The sequence below is a fragment of the Diabrotica undecimpunctata genome, chromosome 10, assembly GCF_040954645.1.
Source record: "Diabrotica undecimpunctata isolate CICGRU chromosome 10, icDiaUnde3, whole genome shotgun sequence".
Taxonomy (NCBI): domain Eukaryota; kingdom Metazoa; phylum Arthropoda; class Insecta; order Coleoptera; family Chrysomelidae; genus Diabrotica; species Diabrotica undecimpunctata.
The window spans coordinates 52233073-52258663 of NC_092812.1; the positions used below are offsets into that span (position 1 = coordinate 52233073).

General features: G+C 30.7%; 1 protein-coding gene and 1 long non-coding RNA gene across 3 annotated transcripts in view; one reads left to right on the forward strand and one right to left on the reverse strand.

Annotated features, from left to right (window-relative positions):
- Positions 1 to 11217, forward strand: part of LOC140451876 (uncharacterized) — a 35485-nt gene extending 24268 nt beyond the window's left edge. The window contains exon 4 of the long non-coding RNA XR_011952102.1: positions 11164 to 11217. This is a non-coding gene — a long non-coding RNA (uncharacterized lncRNA). The remainder of the gene's footprint in view (positions 1 to 11163) is intronic.
- Positions 1 to 25591, reverse strand: part of bbg (PDZ domain-containing protein big bang) — a 107482-nt gene that overhangs the window by 14366 nt on the left and 67525 nt on the right. For both annotated transcript variants that reach the window (XM_072545798.1, XM_072545799.1), the window contains one exon: positions 3724 to 5070. In XM_072545798.1, coding sequence (XP_072401899.1) covers positions 3724 to 5070 — 1347 coding nt within the window. The remainder of the gene's footprint in view (positions 1 to 3723; positions 5071 to 25591) is intronic.

Here is a 25591-nt window from a genome sequence, read left to right on the forward strand (position 1 = left end):
ACACCTACAATTAGCTTTCACTGAATAAATTCCAAAAGTCTTTGTTAAACGATTTTAGCGAATGCGAAGCAGTTTTGTGACAAAAAGTAGGTCTTAGTCTAACGTTTTTTATTAATGCGTCTTTTTCAAGAACTTAGCAAATTTTTGTTGAACTCAAATATGATTAGAAGCACACGCGGGAAGTGCTATATAGCACTAGCAACAAATAATAGAGATACGATGTCGAGATGTTTTAATATATTCAATAAAAAAATACAAATATATATATATATATATATATATATATATATATATATATATATATATATATATATATATATATTAATAATATATTAATATTTCCTCCTATTAATAAATTCCCATAAAATTTCAATTAATAAATTTTTGGGTACGTGACCTACGGTACTGTACATTATATGTACGATGTCTTTTTTTCTTTTACTGCAGCCTTTTGAGTCATTGTGTTCACCTTCCATATTTTTTTTACGACATCCATTTCCAAATGTGTATACCAGTTTTATTGGAAACACACTAAAAAATGGCAAAACCGCAGTAATTGACAATATACCCATTGACCTAAAAAAATAGATACTGAGCAATCAATAGAAACGCCATATAAACTTTTGAACAAGATATGGACTGGCGAAGAATTACCAAAGGAGTATAAGGAGGGATTGATAAGTGTTAACCAAAATTATATTGGAAAAATTGAAGCCGGAACTAGATAAGAAACTAAGAAATAATCAAGCATGCAAACGCTCCTTCATTGGCCATATTTGTACACTTAGAATTATCTTGGAATAAAAAAATGGAATAAGGATATAGATGTGAGTTTTATCGCCTTTAAAAAGGCCTTCGACCGTATAGATATTGTACAGATGTGGAAAATTTTTAGACTCTATGGGATACTACTAAAAACCATAAACTTTATTAAACTATTTTATAAAGGATACAAAGCCAAACTTGAACACCCAGGTGAAGTAACAGAAGAAATAGTCGTCGAGAAAGTCGAGTTAAACAGGGTTGTGTACTATCCCCTACCCTATTTCTTATTATGATAGATTTGATAATGAGAAAAGTAACTGACGATCGAACAGACATCAGATATAACTGATTCAAACAATTAGAAAATCTTGAATTTGCGGATGACATGTATCTGCTAACTGAATACCGAAATCATATGCAAACAAAAATTGACAAGTTTGCACAGTACTGTGCATAAATACCTAATACTCCACAAGGAGGGATGGAACTAGAGAGATGGTCATCTTCTACAAAGAATGACTATATGCAGACTACTGAGTTATTGTATTGTAGTCGATATATAGTTGGGGAGAGATCGCTGCTATTTTCTCATTGATTTGAGAGGTAGATGTATCTTGGTCTCTTCCTTTTGGCTGGTCGAATTCAATCTTGGATCCGTGATTTCAGCCTTGTCATTGCTAGTAAAGCGAGTATAATGTAAGCAATCTATGTTGAATTAGGTGCTGGTAATAATGTATCCCAAAATGGCCACTCGGATTGAATGGAAATCCGTTAATTTTTATAAAAATGAATTTATTATTGTATCAATTTACTAGAACCGGTCTTTGCCAAGAAGCTTTTTATCACTTAAGTGCTTTATAAAACTTCAGTAACGCGAATGGTTGACCCTTTAGCCGCAAACAAGACGTTCACACACAAGGTTAAAGGCGATCTTTGGCCGAAAAACGAGAACCATCAACATTCACTGTAAGATGCGATCTCAAGCACTTTATTTAACTCCAAAACTAATCGCAAATATTTGGTCCGTTGGCTGGAAATGAGACCATCATCATTCACCAAAGTTCAAATGCGATCTGATCTGAAATCTCACAAGAAAGTTCTTAAGTTGTAAAACGTGTCCGAGTGTCAGGGCTGAATTCTCACAACAGTAAATGACACTGTTAAATGCCGCTGGAAGTGTTCAAGGGTGATTGTAGTATACCTATATGAGGTGTTGCAGCTGAAGCTATCGTCACTAATAATTTTATAATTTCATTTATATTAGTGGTCAGTCTTTCTAACAGATACAACACAATAAAAATTATCTACAATATTAAAATGATATAGAATGTTCATTATTTTTTGGTATTATATTCAATAGGATCAATATTGTCTGATTTATAATGGATTAAGATAACAAGATGCACTCCGATAAAATTATTTTTTTAAATAGATATAGAGATTTTAATTATATTATTATTTTAATTTTTACAAGACTTATATTGGTAAAATGTGCAGTAGACAAAGGAAATTATTCTAGAAATAAATATCTTAATAAATGCTTTAAACAAAAATGTCTCATACCCATAACTTGTAAGTCATTCTTATACATGAAGCACCAAAAATCATTTATCGCCTGGTCGAAAGCATCTATGATACCCTTTCCCTGCTACTGCTTCTCTTAGTTTTCAAATAGTTTTGGCTTTCTTGTAATGATGCATATCGGTAATACCGCTACGTTAATGTGGTGGAAAGAACTTTCCGTGATCCGTTTTTTTTTATAATGGAACGTCAAATTGAAGCGCGCTGGAAAATTGCAATCTCTCCTTCTATGGCACGCAGAACATTCCTTTTTTTATATACTAGGGTAGCTCGTGGAATTTCTCTACTTTCACCTCCCGGAAAAATCGCAAAATCGCGGAAAAATAAATAAATAAATTTTTTCCAAAAGTTATTGAATTTTACTATTATTTCGTAATAGATATTTAAATTTTAATAAATAATGTACATTATTTATATACATACATAATATTAATTATAAATTAATACTTCAATGTGTTTATTTAAATTAAAATTGAAATTGAGTTTTTACTCTCTTTGAATAAATGGTTTTAAAATTTTTAAAACGAATCTTTTTGCACGTTTTAAGAAGAATTAATAATAATTATTATATATATATATATATATATATATATATATATATATACATAATATAAATTAATCAATAAAATTTAAATATTTCTCACGAAAAAATAGTGAAATTCAACAATTTTTATGGAAGAATTTAACTAATAAATTTTTTTAGGGAAGTGAAAATAGCACAGTTATTATTTTATCGAGATACTGTATAGTGATACAGATAATGGACAAGACTACCTCCAAAATCCAAAACCTCTAAATCTTAATAAGAAAAGCTCAAAATAGAGATGAATTTGCAGAAGTCATTGCAACCTCCATTAATTAATTAAATAACACATCAATATGTATGATAATTTTCACAGAAAAAAGAAGTTAATAGTAATACCAGTAAAACTAATGAACTATCAATCACCCAGTCAATAAAGTAATATATATATATATATATATATATATATATATATATATATATATATATATATATATATATATATAATAAATATATACATAAAAACAATAAAAAAATGCTTTCAAGATAGTATGGCTACCTTTGATATTAAAGAAGGCAAATAAAAATTAAAAAAAAAAACGATTTTAAAGGATATTGTTAGTTATAAAATATAACAGAAGAAATATAGTAAAAATTATGTAACTAACTATATGTAAGTAGTTACAGTCGTAATTACAAACCAATGAAAGTGTGAAAATAATTGACAAATACATACAATTCAACAACAAACCTGTACCCTAAAAACTGTTTTATAATCAAGTAGTCAAATTAAAAACTAAAATTTTGAAATTTAAAATTTAAAATTAATATAAAAAATATTTATTTATACTCACGTTTATCTAATTGTTCTTTCTGTAGTCTCACAGAGTCGTTCGTTGTTTTCTGTTCACTAATTTTTACAAATTCTTGAGATATATCTTTTGGTGCACGAATACTATCAATAGTAGTACCGGCAATTGGTGGTTTTTGCAGCACTACAGGTCCTGGCAAGGTAAATTCTTTTTCATCAGTGTTGAGACGATGAATTTCACTTTCTTGTTGGACCTCCTCCTGTTTTCTTCGTATCACGGGAGAACCAATTTTTAAGTCTTTTCCACTTCTGCACTTGGCAGATGCAAGAATGTTTTTTCTGTTGATGGCTTCGACACTAGAAGGTTTTAACAATCTATTCTGAGCACTTCGGTCATCTTCTTCCAATTTTTTAGAATAGTGGTTCAGCTCACAAGACCTAGTTGGAGATGATGGAGGAGAATATCTTGAATTGTAACTAGATTGGCTGGAGCTTACTGCTGAATCGTTGTCACTTTCATCTTCCATTCTTCCGCTTTGTTTTTGAAAACTGTCACCGTTATTCTTACTATATTTTTTAGAAGAGCTTATATAATCGAAACTGCAGTCGGAACGAGTTGGAGAGGAAATACTCTCCAGTGACTTAGGAGGATTTAAATCATCGTCGCTTACTTTATTTCCCTTGGGGCTAACTTTATCACAATATTTCATAGGAAAATCAAGGGTATTCGAGTAGTCACTTTCACTTTTACTTGTAGGATACACTTGCAGACTTTTTCTCTTAAACGCTGGTGAATATTTAGGAAGGTTACTAGGTGTACTTGGAGACCAGGATGGAATTACAATTGAAGTACGCAGAAGATCCGCATCGCTGGTAGAAATTGTTTCGGAACTACTAAAGTTGTCTAGTTTTGGCACTGGAATATACATTGTTGGAGTCTGACTTTTAATTTCTGGTAAATTCACACTTGGAGATAGATCACTTTCTGCTGCTTCTGGTATTACAAGACCTTTTAGTTTGGAAAGGCCTTTCCTCCTCTGCTCGTACATTTGGTTCCATTTTGTATTCTTTTTCGATAGAGAGGAAACGTCTGTTAAACTCTGAGATCTTGTATACAGTGGTGTGGGCTCGGGAAGAAAATCACCATACTTAAGGTCTTCAGTAGATTCGTACATTTTTGGTCGAAGATCAGTACTTGAAGTAGATTGAATGAAGTATCGGTTGTTCACTTTGGGAGAATCTTCCCTCCCAGCTGATAAAAACTTATCATTTATTAGATTGACGTTAATAGAGACCTTCTTAAACTGACTTTCTTCATGTTCAGGAAACTCGTGTCCATCTGGTGGCTGTCTGGAGTCACTTGGAAGAGTTTCCATAGTTCCATATATTTCTGAAACAAAATTAATAGATAAATATGCAATAAATACAAGCGGTTAACGTCTTACTGAATTCCCAACACAATTTTACTGTACAGCATGTGAAACACTTCGTTATGAATTGATATATTTCGCCGATTCCATTGATAAGATAAAATACAGATAGTGCATAGTTTTTCATGTATTTCAGCTATATATAATATTTTATAAATAAAGCAAATAATATAAACATGGTGATATGACATACAAATAATAAGAACCGCGCCTTTTCAGCTTTTTATCTTTTTAAATTAGCTGAAAACTAGCCGTAACAAACTAAGCTCGGTAGATATTTTGTTCATCGTAAATCTACAAACAATTCTCCCACAAATATTAGCATTATGTTAAAATATTTCCCTTGTGAAAGGTGCGTTTACATTAAATACCTATCGTGATTGAACAGCTATCGTGATTGATCAATACATTTTGTAAATGCGTAGAAAACCATAATTTTCACTGTTTTGTTAATAAATCATTTTCTTTCATCATTATCATTCAAATCCATCAACTATATCAGTTGTTTTTAGTTATTTACTTTGATTCCATTTATTTATACTAATTTTAGACAGAACCAATTATTTTATATAGTTTTTACCAACGTATACCATTACGTCTATTGATGACACATTGTTTATGTTTTTCACATTATTATTTATTTTTGCAAATATAGATGACAAGATAATTTAATCCGTTCTTTTTATCATTGATGGATTATTTGTAATAATATCTAATCGATATCAGTTGCACCTTTGGAATTATTATTTATAGCGATATCTCAACGGTAGGTGAAAAGAGGTTCTTTTCGAGGGTTTTAGAATATACTTTTAGTCCAGGATATCATCATATATATATATATATATATATATATATATATATATATATATATATATATATATATATATATATATATATATATATATATATATATGTATATATATACAGTAAGGTTTCTTTTTATGCGGATTATTTTTATGCGATTTTAAAGTTGTGCGGTTGGTATTTCATCCAAAAATTTCTATTATTAACTATTATAATTAAATAATAACTATTTACATCCAGATGTCAGTAAAGGGAGCCTTTGCATTTCGGGGATTCCCTTGTTACATAATGCCCCTATTAACTCATTGCGAATTTCGCATTGAAAGGTATAACCTGTTATTGTTTTAAAGTGGGTAATTTTTCTCTTAGCGGTGCTTCGTTTTATAATAAGTTGTTTAAAATTTTGCAGTATATATATTAAGCAGTAAGATTTTCGGATTGAAACGTTTTAAGTGAGTGTCTTAAAGTTTTATTTTTCATTAGAAGAGGTTTTTGCCATCTCAATATCGCAATCTAATTTTTTTTATTTATTTTTTTTGATATTATTTGGCCCAATAGAGAAAAAAACATCAGACAATCAATTTCGTTGAAAACGAAAATTGCAATTTTAGATCACTTAGGCAAAGGAGAAGGATCTACGGTAATTGGAAAACATTTTAATTTGGGCGAATCAACTGTAAGAGCAATTAAGAAGAAAATCTATAATTTCTGGTAAAAAATTAAGCGCCAAATTTTCATCTCACTCAAGGGATGTATTAATCGAAACAACAGAAAGAGCCATCGCAATTTGGATTGAGGAACTAATTCAAAGAAGAATTCCTGTAAGTGGTTATTTAATCCAGGAAAATGCTCTTCAGGTTTATGAGTTAATGAAACAGTCAGAGCCACCAACTCCCACTTCCACTTCCCAAGCTGATAATGAATTTTCAGATAGCAAAGGATAACTAACCGGGTTTATAAAAAGAAATGCACTTCATAATATCAAGATTACAGGAGAGAGTGCTACAGCAGATGAAGCAGCAGCAAAAATATTTCCAAATGAGCTATCGAAAATTATTGAAGATGGGGACTATTGTGCCGATCAAGTATTAATGAAACGGGACTGTATTGGAAAAAATGCCTAACCGTACTTACATCGCAAAGGATGAAAACACTGCAAGTGGACATAAAGCAAGTAAAGATCGAGTAACATTATTACTTTGTAGCAATACATCAGAAGATCGGATGTTGAAACCGCTCTTAATAAATAAATCTCTTAGACCGCGTGCTTTAAAAGGCAAATATTTAAAACAACTGCCAGTGCATTGGATGGCCAACAAAAAAGCCTGGGCGACAATAGGTATTTTTACAGAATGGTTCAATAATAACTGCTTCGTGCCAGAAGTAGAAGCCTATATAAAGGAAAAATCTCTGGATTTTAAAGTTTTATTAATTATTGACAATGCAGCAGGTCATCCACACTTAGAACATCCAAATATTCAAATAGTATTTTTTCCGCCCAATACATCAAGCCTTATTCAACCATTAAGTCAAGGCATAATTGCAACGTTTAAAAAATGTTACATAAAGGCAACTTACAAATCTATCGAGAAACGATTCTTATAAACGAGAAAATGAGCCCTTACTTGTAAAAGACGTGTGAAAGCAATTTTCTATTTTTTATTGTTTGATTCATGTTGCATCTGCTTACGCTTAAAGAAGACCAAGAACTTTAAATGCCTGTTGGAAAAAGGTTTGGCCAGTATGTGTAACAAGCAATGCAACTATTCAAACATCGACACTATCAGATGAAGTAATTAATTTCGCACATGAAATTGACGGAGATGGTTTTAATACCTTCAGCCACGATGATATAGATGAATTGCTTGTGAATGATGCACTAACTGACCATGATATAATTGATCAAACTTTAGATCTAACTTTAGATGCCGTTGTGGGTCTAGAAGATGATAATGATGTGGAAGAAAAACCAACCCCCTTCACTGCCAAATTAATTCGAGAAGGTCTTCAACTTTGTAGTAAATTATAAAATCATTTTCTTATTAATGACCCCAATTCTGAACGAGCCTTTAAATTACAACGTGAGCTGCAGAACTGCATGTCAGGATATCGTGATCTATATAAAAATCTTGAAGCAGGCCAGGATCTACAAAGGATTGTCGAGTCAAAGGTGATAATTGATGACGAATAAAATAAAGCTAAGGAGTGGATAGATAGAGAAAAACATACGAAAGTTGACGGGTAAAATATCATTCTGAACAGATCAAAAGTATCTGTTCAGGGCCACTTAGAAACTTATGCGGGCTGTAATAATCGGAAACGCCCTACAAGAATCAGGTTCTCCAAGAAGAAAACTGGAAAACTGTAATATAATGATAGATTAAATCAGTTAGGTTTGGAACATCTCACTTGACTTGTTACGTATAGTATAATAAAAAATATACTACACGTTTTATGTGTTCTATTTCAGTCTATAAAATAATTCCAAGGTGTTGTTTTTAAACAAGAGTCATTAATAACAAACCATACCTACCTTTTGCATTCGCCATCAACCTTAATATATTAGTTACGTCAAAAAATTCAAGAATAACCCCTTATTAGGATTAAGAGATTAAAATACAGATACATTAAGACGACTTTGCATAGTTTACATTTAATTAATTGCAAAAAATTCCGGTGTATAGGCGCAGGGTGACGATATTTTGAAAACTGACTGACCTCGGTTTGTCATTTTGTTGTATATCATTAATATACATTGTGTTCTGATTTTACATTATTTTAACGTAAAGATATTTAAGACAAAGAAATTATAAAATCTATATACAGGGTGAAATTATACAATCTATTAGTATGATAAAGCTCAGTAGATTAGCTATAATAATAATAATAGATAGCAGTAGAAGTTAAAAACAAATTTGTAGGCAACTTTGAGATTCATAGTTCAGAACTAGTTAGAATGTTACAAGGTACTCGATAACATAGTGGCAAACCAAACTTATCAAACGATATTAGGAAAATTAGCAATATCAGTAATTTTTGAAAATTTTGACAATCAATAAAAAATATGGCAGCAATAGATCATTGTTATTGTGCTTCTTTTTAATCACACGGGGAGTAGAACTTACGATTTTCATAGAAAGAAAATTAGTTATAACTTTGTAAATATCCCGTATAACATATTGAAACTTTATATTGTTGTGATAGGAAGGCGAAGATTTCGAATATATAATAAAATACAGGGTACATTAAAAAAACATAAGTTTGGTCTGTCACTATGTTATCGAACATCCTGCAACATTTTAACTAATTCTTTAATACGAAACTAAAAGTTGCCTACAAATTTTTTGTTTTTTATCTATCATTATAGAGAATCTACTGAGCTTTATCAGACTCATCAATCACCCTGTACAGAGTGATTACGTAGTTTATGCAAATAAGATATCTGGAGAATTTGTGATTAAAAATAAGAAGATCGGATCTAAAAAAAGTTGGTAGAAAGTGCCTTACTAATTCCCTAGGATATTTAACAATTACCTTTATATTGCGTGGCCCGTTATATAGACGCAGATGTGTAATAAGCAATTTGGATTTAGAAAAGGTCTAACTAAAGAGGCACTATTTTCTATGCGCGTTCTCTCAGTAAAGTTGTGGGTTCCGAAAGAGCGTTTATGTTTGTTTCATTTACTTGAGAAGGCATTCGACTGAGCATAACATGATACACTTTTCGAGTACCTGCGGGCAACAGCACTTGACCACTACGATATAAGACTGTTAAAATACTTATTATAAAAATATTACTGAACAACTACCCATCAAACGTGGAGTACGACAGTTGTATTTTGCCACTCAGTCTTTTTAAAGAAATGTTGAGCGATGCTTTGAATGACAGATAAGAGGGAGTAAGGCGGAGAAGTAATCAACAATATCAGATACGCTGACGATGCAGCCGTTCTTGCAGAAAATTAGAAGATTCCCAGAGATTAGTAAATCAAGTCAGTGAAGCAACAACATTTCAAAGACAAAGTGGATGGCAGTTAGAAAGATTAATATAAATGAAGGTCTGCTTTTTCTTAATGGAGAGGAGATAGAACGTGTAAATCATTTTAAATACCTTGACAGCTACTTAAATGTAAATGGTGACTCTGATGAAGAGATAATAACCAGGATCGAAGTATCACGTACAGCTCTTATGACCTGGAAACCAGTTTTATGTAACAGAATTCTGTCGATGCATATTCTGAAAAAGGTCCTGAAATGTTATGTGTAGTCTATTCTATTATATAGTTCTGAGACATGGAAACTTAAAACCGGAATTCAGAACGTCTGCTCATAAACATCATAAAGAGTAGAAAAATAGAATACTTCGGTCATATAAGTAGAGGACCCAAATACCATTTACTTTGCCTTATAATACAAGGAAAAGAGGAAGGAAAGAGATTTCATGACTGCGTAATATTGGATAGTGCCACAGTAGAAGAATTATTTCGCGCAGCAGCCTATAAACAACGGTTTCAGGAAATTGTAAACATGAGGACGGCCAACGTCTGAATACGGACACGGCATCTTGTATTGTACAGTGTATTGACCATACAAAATACATTACTTACATCTAAACATTCTTTAATATTATTTTGGTGTTATTGCTGGACTAATTTTTTTTTCCTAATAATTACAACAAACTAAATATTGATCCAAAAAAAATCATTAATTTCTGAGGAACTATTCAATATAAATGATAAATTTCAGTATATGCTTTAACAGTATCCCTCTGCTAAATAAATACTTGCAGTAATCAATAAAATGACAAATTACAATAAACCTTTATCTTAACTTTAATCCGAGAAAAGATGATACACACGTTTGCATTCCTAAACCTTTTTGGTAGTAAACTGTTCTTACCCTCATATTCACAACCACAAGATTACTTAAGAATCATTATATTCGATATAGAATAATTTCGTTGTTCCAAATTAAAAGCAAAGAAGATATAATACTTTATTTATGCTGTATTAAAAAATCCGTAATTCTCACCTTCATAATTGATAAACAGAATCCTTTTGACTGTCTGATTTACAGTTAAACGAAATGGATGGTCATTAGTCTTGTTTCTTTTGTTAGTTTATTGTTAATAAGAAATAGTTATCATCTGACGTGTAAGGTTACTGCACTTGCTTTTTATTCATAGTGTTACTCTAATGAAAGAAACTAATTTATATTTAAAAATATTTTACACCGTTTTTTTATTACAGGGTACAAAATAAACTGAAATGGTCCATAATGGTTAGGGTGAGATGATATCAGACGAAAATAGAGTTTTGTAGCTTTGAAGATATATATACAAGCTAAGAACTATACGAATTAAGTATGCGCAATGCTCTCAAGTATGATGGAATTTCGAATTGGTAATTAAGAAACGAACTTTTCAAATTCTTCATTATTTTAGACAATATGGAATCTCCAACTTGACTTAAATACCAGAAAATATATGTTTTTACATGTTACGACGTATCCACAACGTATATTACAACGTATCCGCTACAATGTATCCACATACTGTATGCAAGAGAGATACCTCTAGGAATAATCAAAACGATCGAAAATATCTACCAAAACAACACAATAAAAGTAAAAGTAGAAGAAGAACCAACCGACATTAGTGAAGCTGGCAATGGGATAAGACAGGGAAATTCCCTGAGTACTCTACTGTTCAACCTGATTATGGACGAAATAATAAAAAAAGTAAGAACTAAAGAAGGATACCAAATGGAAGAAAAACAACTTAAAATAATCTACTATGCAGACGAGGCAATACTACTCTCTCAAAGTGATGATCATTTACAATGCCTGCTGCAACAATTTAATATAACCGCCAGAAAATTTAACATGTTAATTTCCTCAAAAAAGACAAAATGCATGGTTACAACAGCAAATTTAGATGTAAGATGTAAATTGGAGCTGGAAGGTCAGATAATAGAACAAGTGAAGGAGTTTAAATATCTAGGCATCACATTATCTAGCTACGGAAAGCTCGAAACCGAAGTGGAAGATCAAGTGAATAAAGCAAACAGAGCCGAAGGCTGCCTAAATGAAACAATATGGAGAAATAAAAATATCGGGAAAGAAACGAAAGGCAGAATGTACAAAACAGTCATCAGACCAATAATGACTTACGCGTCAGAAACAAGACCTGACACAGAGAGGACAAAAAGGATGTTAGAAACAGCAGAGATGAGAACACTTTAAAAAATTTATAGTAAGACACTATGGGACAGAGCTAGATGTACAGATATACGACATAAATGCAAGGTGGAGAACATCAAGAACTGGGTAAGAAATAGAAGAGTAGAATGGAACGATGATATAAGCCGAATGACTACAAATAGAGTAGTAAAGACGGCAAGAGACGGTTCCCCAATAGGAAGACGATCAGTAGGAACACCACGAAAACGATGAAACGACAATTTACTGGAGGCACATAGAAAAACAGACAGTCATGTCTACATAAAAAGAAGAAGAAGAAGACATGTTACAATATCCAGCATGAACTTGCCAATACACTATTCAGTGTACTGTTGCCATTATACCTCATCTATCTGTGAAAAAAATCGATTTCACGTAAAAATCTACACAGTCTCACAGGTTTTTGAAGGTTCTAAAAGGTATATGAGGGATAGCTGATAACAAATTCTTTATAACATACAGCTGGTTTTGCTTTGTTTTTTTTTAAACAATCATAAATAGTGAAAAAAGTTTTCCTATAAAATGTTTCCCATACAATTTAGAGAAAAATTGTTCAAATAAAAGTTGTAGTGTAGTGCATTTATCAATGGATTCTTTGATGCTTATGCTTTATGATATATTACAAAAATTTAAAGGTTTTATCTTATTCTTATTAAAAAACCGTTTGAAAAAGGTCTGACTTTTAAGCTTATAAACATTTATAATAACTTTGATATTTGTTATGATATGCGCTTCTAAGTAGGCGCACTAAAAAGATGGTGAAAAAATCATAATATTTAAAAAAGAACCTACGACCAATAGGAACTAAGATAGAGATAAGAATGTTTTTCTTAAAATCGTATTTCCATTGTTTATTAACTAATGAAAATAAAACAAATTATAAGTGGAGTTCTAGATTTTATGATGCAATTTATAGATGGCATATAGAGAGAAGATATAAAAAGTTATAACCCGTTAAAGTGATCATACTCGTAAAATACCGCCACATTAAAGTGGAGGCGAGACATTTCCGAGCTCAGCTTTTTTAGAAAGGGAACTTCAAATTGAAGTTCACTGGAAAATTTTGTAATATCTTGCCTTCTATGGCACGCAGAATATTCTTTTTTTTTTAACTGGGGTAGCTCGAGGTCTGGTCGAAAGATCTGGTCTACTTTCACCCCCCGGAAAATATGACAATCCTGGAAAAAACAAATAAAGTATTTTTTTCCATAAAAAGATTATCGAATTTTACTATTATTTCCTAAGAAATATTTAAATTTTCATAATTAATATATAATATTTATATACATATATAATATTAAATATAAATTAATACTCCAAATGTGTTTATTTAAATTAAAATATGAAACGACTTGTTTTTTAAGAAATTTGTACACTCTAAATAAATGGTTTTAAAATAAATTTTGAAACGAATCTTTTTGTACTTTACGAGAAGAATTCATAATTATTATTATATATTTCTATAAATAATATACATTAATCAATAACATTTAAATATGTCTTACAAAATAATAGTAAAATTCAACTGTTTTATGGAACAATCTACATAATTGATTTTTCCGGGATTTTTTAATTTTTTACGGAGGTAAAAATAGCACAGTTCTTATTATTTCATTTAGCGACCTTAATTAAAAAAAATCAAGCTTCTGCGTGCCATAGAAACCGAGATATTGCAAAGTTTTTCAGCGCGCTCCAATTTCAAGTTGCAATCTAAAAAAACGAAGCTCGAACAAGCGGTATTTTACGAGTACCATCACCTTAACCTGTTACACCTTTTTACATGTTATCTCTTCGTTCATAATCTGTTCAATTCTTCAGCTGTTCTGCTCTTAGTATTAATATACAACAAAAATGTGATTTTAAGAAAAAAATTACTATCTTAGTTCTCATTGGTCATAGAAGGTTCATTTTTTAATATTGGGTTTTTTCACCATCTTTTCAGTAAGCCTACTTACAATCGCGTGACATTAAAAATATTAAAGTTATTATAAATGTTTATAAGTTAAAAAGTCAGCCCTTTTCAAAAAGGTTTTTTGATATTATTTTGATAAAATGTTGAAATTTTTGTAATATATCTTAAAACTGAAGCCTCAATGAATCGATTGCGATCTTCTAAATCGATCTAGAGTCACTGTTTGGGCAAGTCATCATCATCAGTGGTGCTACAGCTCTAGTTGAGCCTTGACCTTCCCCAGTCTATTTCGCCAGTCGTTTCTGTTCATCGCCAACCGTTGCCAATTTGCCGCGCCGATTTTTCTTGCGTCCTCGTCCACACCGTCCCTCCATCTCAGTCGTGGTCTGCCTCTACTCCTATTTCCCACTGGGACCGATAATAGAGTTCGTCTGGGTGGGTAATTTTCATTTGCTCTTGACACATGTCCAGCCCATCTAAGCCTACCTATTTTTATGAAGGATATTACATCTCTACCATTTACTAGGTTTGGGCAAGTATAGTTATTTAAATAGTCGCCCTCTGGGATACAAATTGAATAACTTACTAACTATTTGGTCGATCTAGCTGGGATTTAGCACACTTCAATTAACTCATTAATTGCAATAATTTGAAGTAGTTATGATACATGTCATTATTAAAAAAAAAACTGATATTTGTTATTAACATTGATAAATAACTGCAAAAATAAGGGCTTTTTGCAAATGGCACATTCTTTGGAATACATAATATGAAATAAATATGTCTTATATAAAACAGATAATTTCATAGACATCATGCAAACATGTAGACAAATTAACAATTCAATTGAAAGATCCTACAGTTTTGAAAGAATCGATAAATGTACCTAACAAGAAGAATTAAAAAAGATAAACGAATTAACTCATGAAAACTTTTTTTTTCATTTACCTTTTTCGAAGCGGTTTAATAACTTATATTAAAAGAAGTTGCCAAAAAGGTAAAACGAACTTCGTCAATTTGCCCTTCCTATCAGTTTTAGACCTTCACCAATTATTAAAGAAGTTCCTGTAGAAGAAATATAACAGAAAAATTTCTATAATTAGAAAAATATCATTTTTAGTAAATGAGTTTTCTAAAGCTTTATTTGCTTTTGTAAAAAATACTGTCGGTTGAATTAACTTTTCACTAATTAAAAATGTAACTATTTATTTAGCTAATTGGCGTCATTAACACTACACTGTCAAGAATACAAGTTTGAATGTGTATCAAACAAAGGAATGTTTACACAGAAACAAGTATAATATAGAATCACCTTAAATAGCTAAAAGTCACCGTTACTAGGTACCTGTATTTATAACTATTACTTAAAAGTTTACACAATGTGTTAACCATTTTGCAGAACTCTTTGTCATCGGTGTTTACCAAAACTGCAAAATGTTTAACGGTGAATATTGGTTGATTTTGTTAAAAATATTTCCCAAAACACGTAGACGTGGTTTGTTTATAAAAATATATAAGAACTACAGGAAAGTCTAAAAACATACTACGAAAAACTAAGAAAGCATATAATGAAGCTAAATAAAACAAAATCAAAAGTGATAATATTGGCCGAAGAAGACGAAAAATAGACATAATAATTGAGAATAATGCAAACTCCTAGGAATCTTGATAGACAGAAAATAAGATTAGGAAGCCAAAACAAACGAGAGAATTGCAAACACGATAAAACTATATTACTCAATGAACAGTAACTTTATAAGTAAAAGAGAAATCTCAACGATAACGAAAATCAATGTATACAAAGCAAACTACAGTTTAAAAATCACTTATGGATGCAAATCATGGACACTGTCCCAGAGGCAGAAAAACAAGGTTCAGGACAAAGAACTGTAAGTAATTTGTCAACTACTGCTTCTGCCAAAACATTCTCTGTATACCGGTGAGAATTCAGGGGGTCATTGATGAAAATAAGTTCAGTTCGAGCTTCAAATGAGATTCCAGCCCAAAAGATGACACCATCACCGCCAAACCCTCTCTCGGCCATCGCCAGACTTAAAACAGAACCGCGTTTCATCAGTAAAGAGAATTCGGCTCCGATCATGTATATTCCAGTGTTAATGTTGTCGAGCAAAAATTAATTGATTAATACAGTGGCTGGATTGTAATTAGGGAACAATAACCGGCCTTCTTGTCATTAGTCCTCTTTTATTGAGGCGTCTTCTAACCGTTCTCTCACTTACATTCACATTTCGAACCTCTTGCAGACGGTTTCTTGCAGCAATTGCAGTGCGATGGCGATTTCTTAAAAGTTCCATCACAATAAAACGATCATTTCTTCTCGAGGTAACTCTTCTACGACCGGAATCAGGTGGACGTGAGTATGTACCAGTCTCTATAAAGCAATGGAAAGCTCTCCGTACTGTAGTTCTCGGAATACCTAAAGTTTCAGATACATAAATTTGACTTCTTCCGTGTTGTAGCAATGCAATAATTCGAGCAACATCTACTGTAGATAACACCATATCTTAATTATTCATTTGGTCGAAATCCACGTTTAAAAAGTTAAATTACTATTTAATTAAATGTTTTTAGCAATATCATCATCTAAGGTATTTCATTTCGAGAGGCTCCATTTTCTCTTTTTCTCTCTTTGACATATTTCAACATTATACACCAGATATGGTAAATGATTGCTTTGTATATACATGGATTCGTATCTTATTTGTCCACAGTGAGTTTAACATTTTTATGCAATATGTTTTGGATTAAACCTCGTATAACATTACTATAATAATTTAGACACATGTCCACCAACCAACACTTATTACATAAGGTGGGAAAAATAACAATCTCTGATTTTTATTAGTCTTAATGCCAAGGTTATCAATGCGTTATAACTTCATTTTTACGCGTGGAAGTCTTTCTCGCATCTACATTTTATTCCTAGGATGCTTGAGTTTTTATTACTAAACGTTTGGCGATCACTTGAATATATTAAAATTTTAAATATTCTAATTCTACTTAACATTTCCTAAAATCTGCAACTTCCTTTAGATTTAGCAATAATACCTCGTCATCTGCATATAATAGACATTCCACATATTTCTGTGAGTCGTTTATATTATTCTATTGTTAGCAATGATATTTTTTAATGTATTTTGTTAGGAGGTATATCATTATTATAAAAATCACTAATCTCAAGTTTTAATTTATTTAAATCTTTTTGTTTAGCAAATCCGTAAATCTTCATTTAAATAACTGTTCACACATTTTTGGTTAAAAATAAAACGAGAATGTTTCCAAATTTGCATTTTTAAATTTATTACTAAAGACTTACTAGTTAAAAGGTTATTTTCAATTCAAAATACATTAAGTTGTTGAGATTTTGTGGTATATGATTAAATTATGACTGATAGTGAATATATACAGATGACTGATGACAGTATACAAGTGGAAATTAAAATTTCGAGATTTCTACAGCACCGTTTCAAACATCCTAATTTCCAGTGTTTTCTGTCTAAGCGATCTTCAGTTTTTAAATCTCTAGCGGTCATTGCATCTTCGACATCTTCTCCAGGACCGTCTTGGTCTACCCCATTTTCTTCTAGTGGGCGGAGTCCATGTTTGTATATTTTTTGCCATCTATTTGGCATTTCTCTCAGAATATCTTCGTTCCCCACTCTATAAGTCGAAATGATACAGCGTCTACAACGATGCCGACCAGATCGTCTCCAATAGTTAATTTCCATAGCCTTAATTTTTATTTGTTTCTTTGATTGTACAAACTGTTATACAATACAATTGTATTGCTTCTACAACTCTCGAGTTGTTCGACGGTTCTGCTGTAATCCGTGGATAGTTGCAGGGAATTAACGATAAAATCCGGAAAATTTACACAATATATTGTTACGTGCACCAATTTCAAAAATTATTGCAAAATGCGATGTCAAGCACTCCTAGTGTTCGTATATTTTGTGTTAAAATAGGCAGCATATCCGCATTTTTTTCTAATTCTCGGGACAGAATAACACCATTAAAGCAACTGCTGAACAAGCAAATTGAAAAACCATCGCAAACACAATGAAATCGTGTCGAGTCGGGAAATCCTAAAATATATACTAAAAGGATCACAATTGAAGCAGCCCGTTTCGTCAAATGGTTTAATGATTCTACATTGTAGTACTAGTTTACAAAATAATGCCAAATGTTGACACAATATTTAACCAACTGCAGAAAATTGAAACGAACTATGTCAAATTGCAATGTACTACTGATAGTTTGGAAAAATAGTTGTTGACATCAGAAACAGACTGCCCTCTGTTACGGAAAATATGCAAGAATTGAGGGGCCTGAAGGACGTAGACGAAATAAGGAGAATAAATTTGTCTTCGAGAGAAATTTGTGACAATAGTATATCTCAAAATAAGGATCGCCTTTATAAATCATCTGGTGCTAAGTTGTTTCAAAGAGAAAATTATGAACAGTATAAAAGATAACTAGCTTTAGAAGACATTGATACCTTCTCCAATGCATTTCCAATGATTGAAAAATATGTCCAGAAATTGGAACTGAATATTTTACTCGTGTCCAGAAATAATACCAGAAAAGTTGAACAAATTTCTGACTTTAACAAAAAGGTAATGTAAAGGCTCACCATTGACAAAAGAAGGATTAAGTTTCATTTTAAGAATTAGGGTTTTGGGAAGTACTTATATTTTTTTTATAATCCCTGAACAAAATTGTCTCCAGCAGCCACTGCTAAGCAGTCTTTACAAGGAAGATAATATTAGAGATCGTATATGCTCTATAATTCAGTTAATGAAAGCTAGCAGGAAAACTGGACAACTTGAAGGATTCGACAGAAATACCAATTCTTAGATGTTTCGGAGAAAAACATGTAGTGAGAATTCAAATATGGAAACCTAATCAAACTTCACAATTCATGGAAGGTTCAGTGTCGATTAAGTTTATTAAGTCGATTAGACCTTTTAAAAAGAGTCAGTCTAGAGAATGTAATCTAGGGCTAGACAACCACAATAGATCTGAAAAGGTCGTAGTGGAATAGGCCAAAAGCCACCTCAATGAATATATCTATTTATTAATAAGCGAAGATACAACTAGCTAGGTACAAGTGCTGCTATACCTAGAAAACAATCATTTATAAGTTTAAATTTCATAGAAATTAAAAAAAAAAGTAATGTTAGTTTTATAGCTTTAAGGGTTATACGTTTTAATAAATTCTTCCTGTACTAGCATAACTCTAATTTAAACTTAAATAGCTTAAGATCAAAAACAGCTTAACGAAAAAGTTTTTTAAATATCTATAACAAGCATGGTCGACTCAACCACTGGACTTTCTTAAACACCGACAACGACACGAATCACAAAGAAGCAAAAACAAAGGATAAAGAGTCTTCTGAAGCCTTCCTACGTATTGCAAACAAAAGGATTTGGCGTACATTCTACACAAATAGGTAAAATAGGTAACAAAAAATAAGTAAATTTAGTTTATCCCTAATTAAATTAATTAAAGGTACTTACATACTGTAAAGACATTATTACTATTTAAAATATAAATAAAAAAGGAATAAGTGGCAAATTTTTATCTCATATATAACGAATCAAGAGTTTTGATAAAATATTAAATAAATTTCAATGGGATCAAAATGAAGAAGACAAAGGACTTCATTACAAATATGACTTAGATATAGACTTACAAAAATAAAAAATATTTTTATACATGAGTACAAATGTTCTAAATATAATATTTTTATTTTTAAATCGTTTTTATATTTTTATAACAAAAGAATATTCCAAACTATATTGTAGAATCATTTTCAGAATATAAGAGTTATTTATATAACGCGTAGCTTTCTCGGAGAGGTACATCTGCCCCCGCTTTGCCGAAAGAATTTGCCACAATGGGGATAAAACAAAGGAAGGTAGAAGCCACATTAATAAATGTTTTTTTCAATTCTTAACATACTTTTAAGGTAAAAATGTTACTGTGGAAACATTGTTATAAGTTATACAATATCAATAAATGTTTTAAGATGTAATAATTATAACATCTTACCGTAAAACTGTGATAAAATATCCAGCAAACGTCACAAAAAACTAAACCCACTTCATATTTAAACAAAATGATCCATTATGTACCGTAGCAGAATTGCAGAATACTCCAAAATGCACTGACACTAGAAAAATCTCTGTCTTTGAGATCGGCTATTGTTGATATCGGCACCAATGATAGACGTTTCACGGTATATTGTTAATCTCCAGCGCATAACCGACATTAATTAATAAATTCATACAATTTTAACACTAAAATAAACTTCCTTTGTCACTTTCGTAAGTTTTTTGGCAATTTGTCGTTGATTTCTGATCGAAGTTTGCACAAGTAAAAGAGACTAACTGAATTGTTGATTGGAGGTGGGGAAATGGCAAACACACAGCACAAGCATCAGGTCAGTGGACGTTGAGTCAAGGGCATCAGGCTTGCTATGGTATGGATTGTCGATCACATTGTAACTGCATTTTAACTTGTTCAATGGCAGCAGCAAATCTTTGGTTAAAAGGATATAGAACGTTTATCTAGTATACAGGAGGAATTGTTAAGGCGGGGACAATATTTTTTTTTCTTAAATCGAGTTGCATACACTAAAAAAAGTAATCGCTTAAATGCTGTTATATGAAACAACATTATGAATAAACAATGAACAAAAATTTGTTAGTTAAAATAATTTTTAATAATTTTCAAAACTAACTATTGTATATATATATATATATATATATATATATATATATATATACAAGAAATACTGGATATTATTGACTGTCGATATAAACAAACAAAGTTTAATAGGGTTGCAGTCAGAAGGTTTGGCCGGGATGTTACAGAAATACTCTTTTGACTTTTGGTCTAGCTTTCGGAATTGTTTTATTCTTTTCAAGACACTGTAATTAGAAGAATCTGTAAATATTTAATCTAATTACAGTGTCTTGAAGAAGGAATAAAACAATTCCGAAAGCTAGACCAAAAGTCAAAAGAGTGTTTCTGTAACATCCCGGCCAAACTTTCTGACTGCAACCCTAATAAATTGTGTTTTTTGGTTATATATATATATATATATATATATATATATATATATATATATATATATATATGTATATATATATATATATATATATATATATGTATATATATATATATATATATATATGTATATATATATATATATATATATATATATATATATATATATATATATATATATATCGACCGACTAGATGGACGGATGATATCAAGGGCATCACCACAAACTAGATGCAAGAAGCACAAGATAGAAATAGGTGGAAAATTTTACGGGGGGCCTACGTTCAGCAGTGGACAAATATAGGCTAATTGATGATGATGATGATATATATATATATATATATATATATATATATATATATATATATATTCTATATTCAATAACTAGAGCTGTTTTATCCAGAAATGGTATTATCAAGGTGGCTCCACCTGACTGAAGCAGATATAGGATCCGACCACAATCGCTTGGTTGCAAATAATTAACTGAAACTCGCTACAGCCAACAGAAAAAACCAGAAGGCATCATTAAACATTAGAAAACTCAAAAACGACTATACAAGAGAAGCATATGCAGAAGAAGTAAACAATAGGTTCTCTGATATGGCTACTGTAGATGATGTTGAAAAGGCATGGACCACGTAGAAGAATCATTTGATATCAATGTGATCAACACTTTTCTTCTCCAAAATAAAACAACTACAAAGAATGAGTGGATGACAGAAGAAATATAAGAGATGATAGAACAACTCAGGCAGTGTAAGATCAGGTAGGACCAAGTGGGGTACCGAAATATACACGGCAAAATTGGTAAAGAAATTATAGCGGCGAGAAAAAACTGGATAACTATATATTGCATCGAAGCTAAAAACTTATACAAACTGGCGACAATTTTAATCTTCACAAGGAAATTGCTGGAATCTGCAACAAAAAACAAATCACTGGTATCCATAATAACCAAGATGAACTAATAATGGACCCTCGCGATATAATTAATATCTTGAAAACGTATACAGTTAGTTTGTTCAACGATCAAATAAAACAAAAGCACCAGAATTGCAAGACCATTTCACTTGCTCAAGTATTTTGAATTCTTGCGGTTGTATATGCTATCAGTATTTAATCTATTCAAAAATGAATTTAATGATGAGGTAAAGTAAAATGAGTATTACTAATTATGGTTTACTAACACACAACCAGAGAAACGATTCAATATATTTGAATTTTTGATGACATGATAATGAGCTAGAATAGTTAAAGCCCATCTCTAACTAGAGATTTAATTAAAATTTAGCATTTAATGTTTTGTATGGGACTTTATAAAGAGTTTCATTTATTCATCCCCAATTAACAACCTGGAAAAACTTGGAAAATGTTGCAGAATATATGTTGTTTTGTTTATTATAGAGAAGAATCAGTGTGTTTAGACTTAAATAGACAACAGTTTTAACAATTTTTGTAGCATTTTGTTTTGTTTAAATAAAATTTTTATTGATAAAAGAAATATATGTTTTTCTGTTTGTTTAATTGGTTGTTATAATCTATAGTTATTTATTATTAACATGAATAATAAACTATTTAATAACATATTTCTTTTCTTTCATTGTACGACATCAACGATTTTTCTATTACATTTACAAAATGTACTTATGTACATTACATAAATACATTTTTTTATTTAGAAATATTAAGATTACGTATAATATACTCTCCTATGTAAATTATATGAAAAATAATTTCATAATCTTGTACTTAGATCCTTTTATCTTTTAGCAGAAACTGCGATAAATTCACAGCAAGCTAAAAATGGGGATTTGGATGAGTTGGAACCACTAATGTATTTACCTTTATTACAACACGTAGACATTATTAACAAATTATTAGATAAATTGTGATATATAAATATTATTTATAGAAATTACACTTAAATCTAATAACTGTGTAGACAACTAAATTGATTTTTCAAGTAAGGTGTAAAATAATAATCTCAACCTTAAAAATATATTTAAACAATTCATTTTAATTCGTTACTATTTTTTCATTTTATCTCATACCTGTGCTTTGGTATTTTAACTAAAATTCCTGACTTATATTTAAATACGTTTCAAAGAAACAAAATGCAAATATTTGTTTTATGTGTGGTAATTTATTCATAATAATGCATGGATAAATTCTATCCTCCTAACCCAGGATGTATTGGATATAGGATCTTCCCTTAGTTTCTTGGTTCGTGACGATCTTGAGCTAGATTCCTTTATATCGAAAGAGCTTGCTCATTTAAATCTAAATTTAAGTATTATTTTGACTCATTTATCAAATTATTTTCCAATTTTATATATTTAAATTTTCCAGGTGCATTATTTCCAATTCTTTGAAAACAATACAGATCCATTCGTTTTGATTTTTATACCTGAGATTAATTTGTAACATCGGATATTCTATATCACTCTGTGTTTATCGATATCTATGGATATTTTTTGCGAGGTTTAATTTTTTCAATAAAATGTGGGTACTGGCAAATGAATTAATAAAACTTATTTTTATAAAATGAGGAAATATTTTTAGTTTTTAGGAATGAAACTGTGTTTTTCTAAAACTATACTCTAAAATTTATGCTATCCGTTGTAGGCTAGTAAAGAAACAAAAAACAATAGCTGAGAAAATCTTATACAGGTCTTTGAAGGTTTTTAAAATATATGAGGGATAGATGATGACAAATCCTTGAAAACGATTACGATTTTACAGCTGATTTTGGTTTGTTTTTTTAAACAATCATAAAAAGTGAAAAAATTAATTTTTGTTATAGATCTTAAATAGTTCTTTAATTTGCGAGCTTTTAAATTAAAGTACGTACATAAACTATTGACCCAGATAATGCAAAAAACCCCTATTTTTGCAGTAATTTATAAATGTTAATAACTATGTGTCTTGAATAATGACATAATAGCATAGTAATAGAACTACTTGAAATTATGGCACTTAATGAATTTGAGCGATTATTGAAACAACTGTACTCATCATCTGCTGAACCTGTAGGATCAGCTATCCCTCATATACCTATTAGAACCTTCTAAAACCTGTGTAAGATTTTTACGTGAAATTGATGATTTTTTCACAAATAGATTTTGTTATTGTGCCAATATATAATTTTGAACTAGTTTTATTCGATATTTACTTAAACGATCTCTATTATTTGGTCGATATAATGATGATTATATATTAAGGACTGATATATTTTAAGGTCTGATTAAAGAAATTTTGTGCTCCAGTACCATTCAATTTTTTAGAAATGCATTGCATCGTAAGTCAATTTTGTTTTTGTTATAGCAACTAGTTAAATTTCCAGTTTTAATAAAAGTCTAGCAAAAATGGAAATATTACACCCATAACTGATTGTTACGAGACTGTCCCATGTGGTAAAATGAACCCTGTCCATTCTCTTGTTTGGCGAACATTAATATAAATCATGTGCAAGGATCAGTTCGGCATTCGCTTTCGATGCCAACTATATTGAATCATAAACGAACACAACAAATAACTCAGAAAAAAGGCAGCTACAAAATCTAACAAAGATCTAAGAACGAGTTTCCCAAAAATTTAATGGTGTTAAATTCTTCATTTAAAAACTGTCGACAGTAATATGAGAATTATATAAATATGACCTACCCGCAATTTGATATCATGATCGTCGTTAAATGGTGCATGGGAAAAATATTACAACACCGAATTAATATTATTATATCTAGGTAAATTCATTATGTATATTCGTTACGTGATTAAAATATGATACTGAAATCATTTGTTTAATGAAATTTGAACTGTTTTAATAAAAGTCACGAGAAAACATGACTGAACACTAGTTTCCAAATTACCAGAGCATAAGCAAATCTTCAAAATGGGTTATATATGGAAAATCTACTCTTTTTTTTACAACGGGAGTGCGGGCTATGAAAACAAAGTGCAAAGAAAGCATTGTACCCCTAAAATTTATTTTCAGTAATTAAAACTACTTATTTCAAATTTAGTTGAAAAAAAACTGTGAATAAAATTTAGTCTACCAAAACTTACAAATGAAATTATGTTATAGTAAAGTTATCTAACAGTTTCAAAAGCGGAAAACAAGTTGCGTTCTTCATTGATGCTCACATGGATGTAACTGTTAACTATCTTTATTGCATCTCCAACTTATGATTTTTAAATGTCAGATTAACGTGGTGCATTAAGTAATTGCATAAAGTGTTTATTAATTTTTTTCCAAGCCACACCCAAACAGCCGAATGATGATTGTTCAATACAAGCTTATTGAAAGATAAAACCGGTTTTAAAGATGAAAAATATTTAAAAAAAATAATTTCTTCATTCGATAATCTTTATTTCGATAATTATATTTTTATGGTATGGTCATAATATCTAAAATGAGGAAACTATTTGA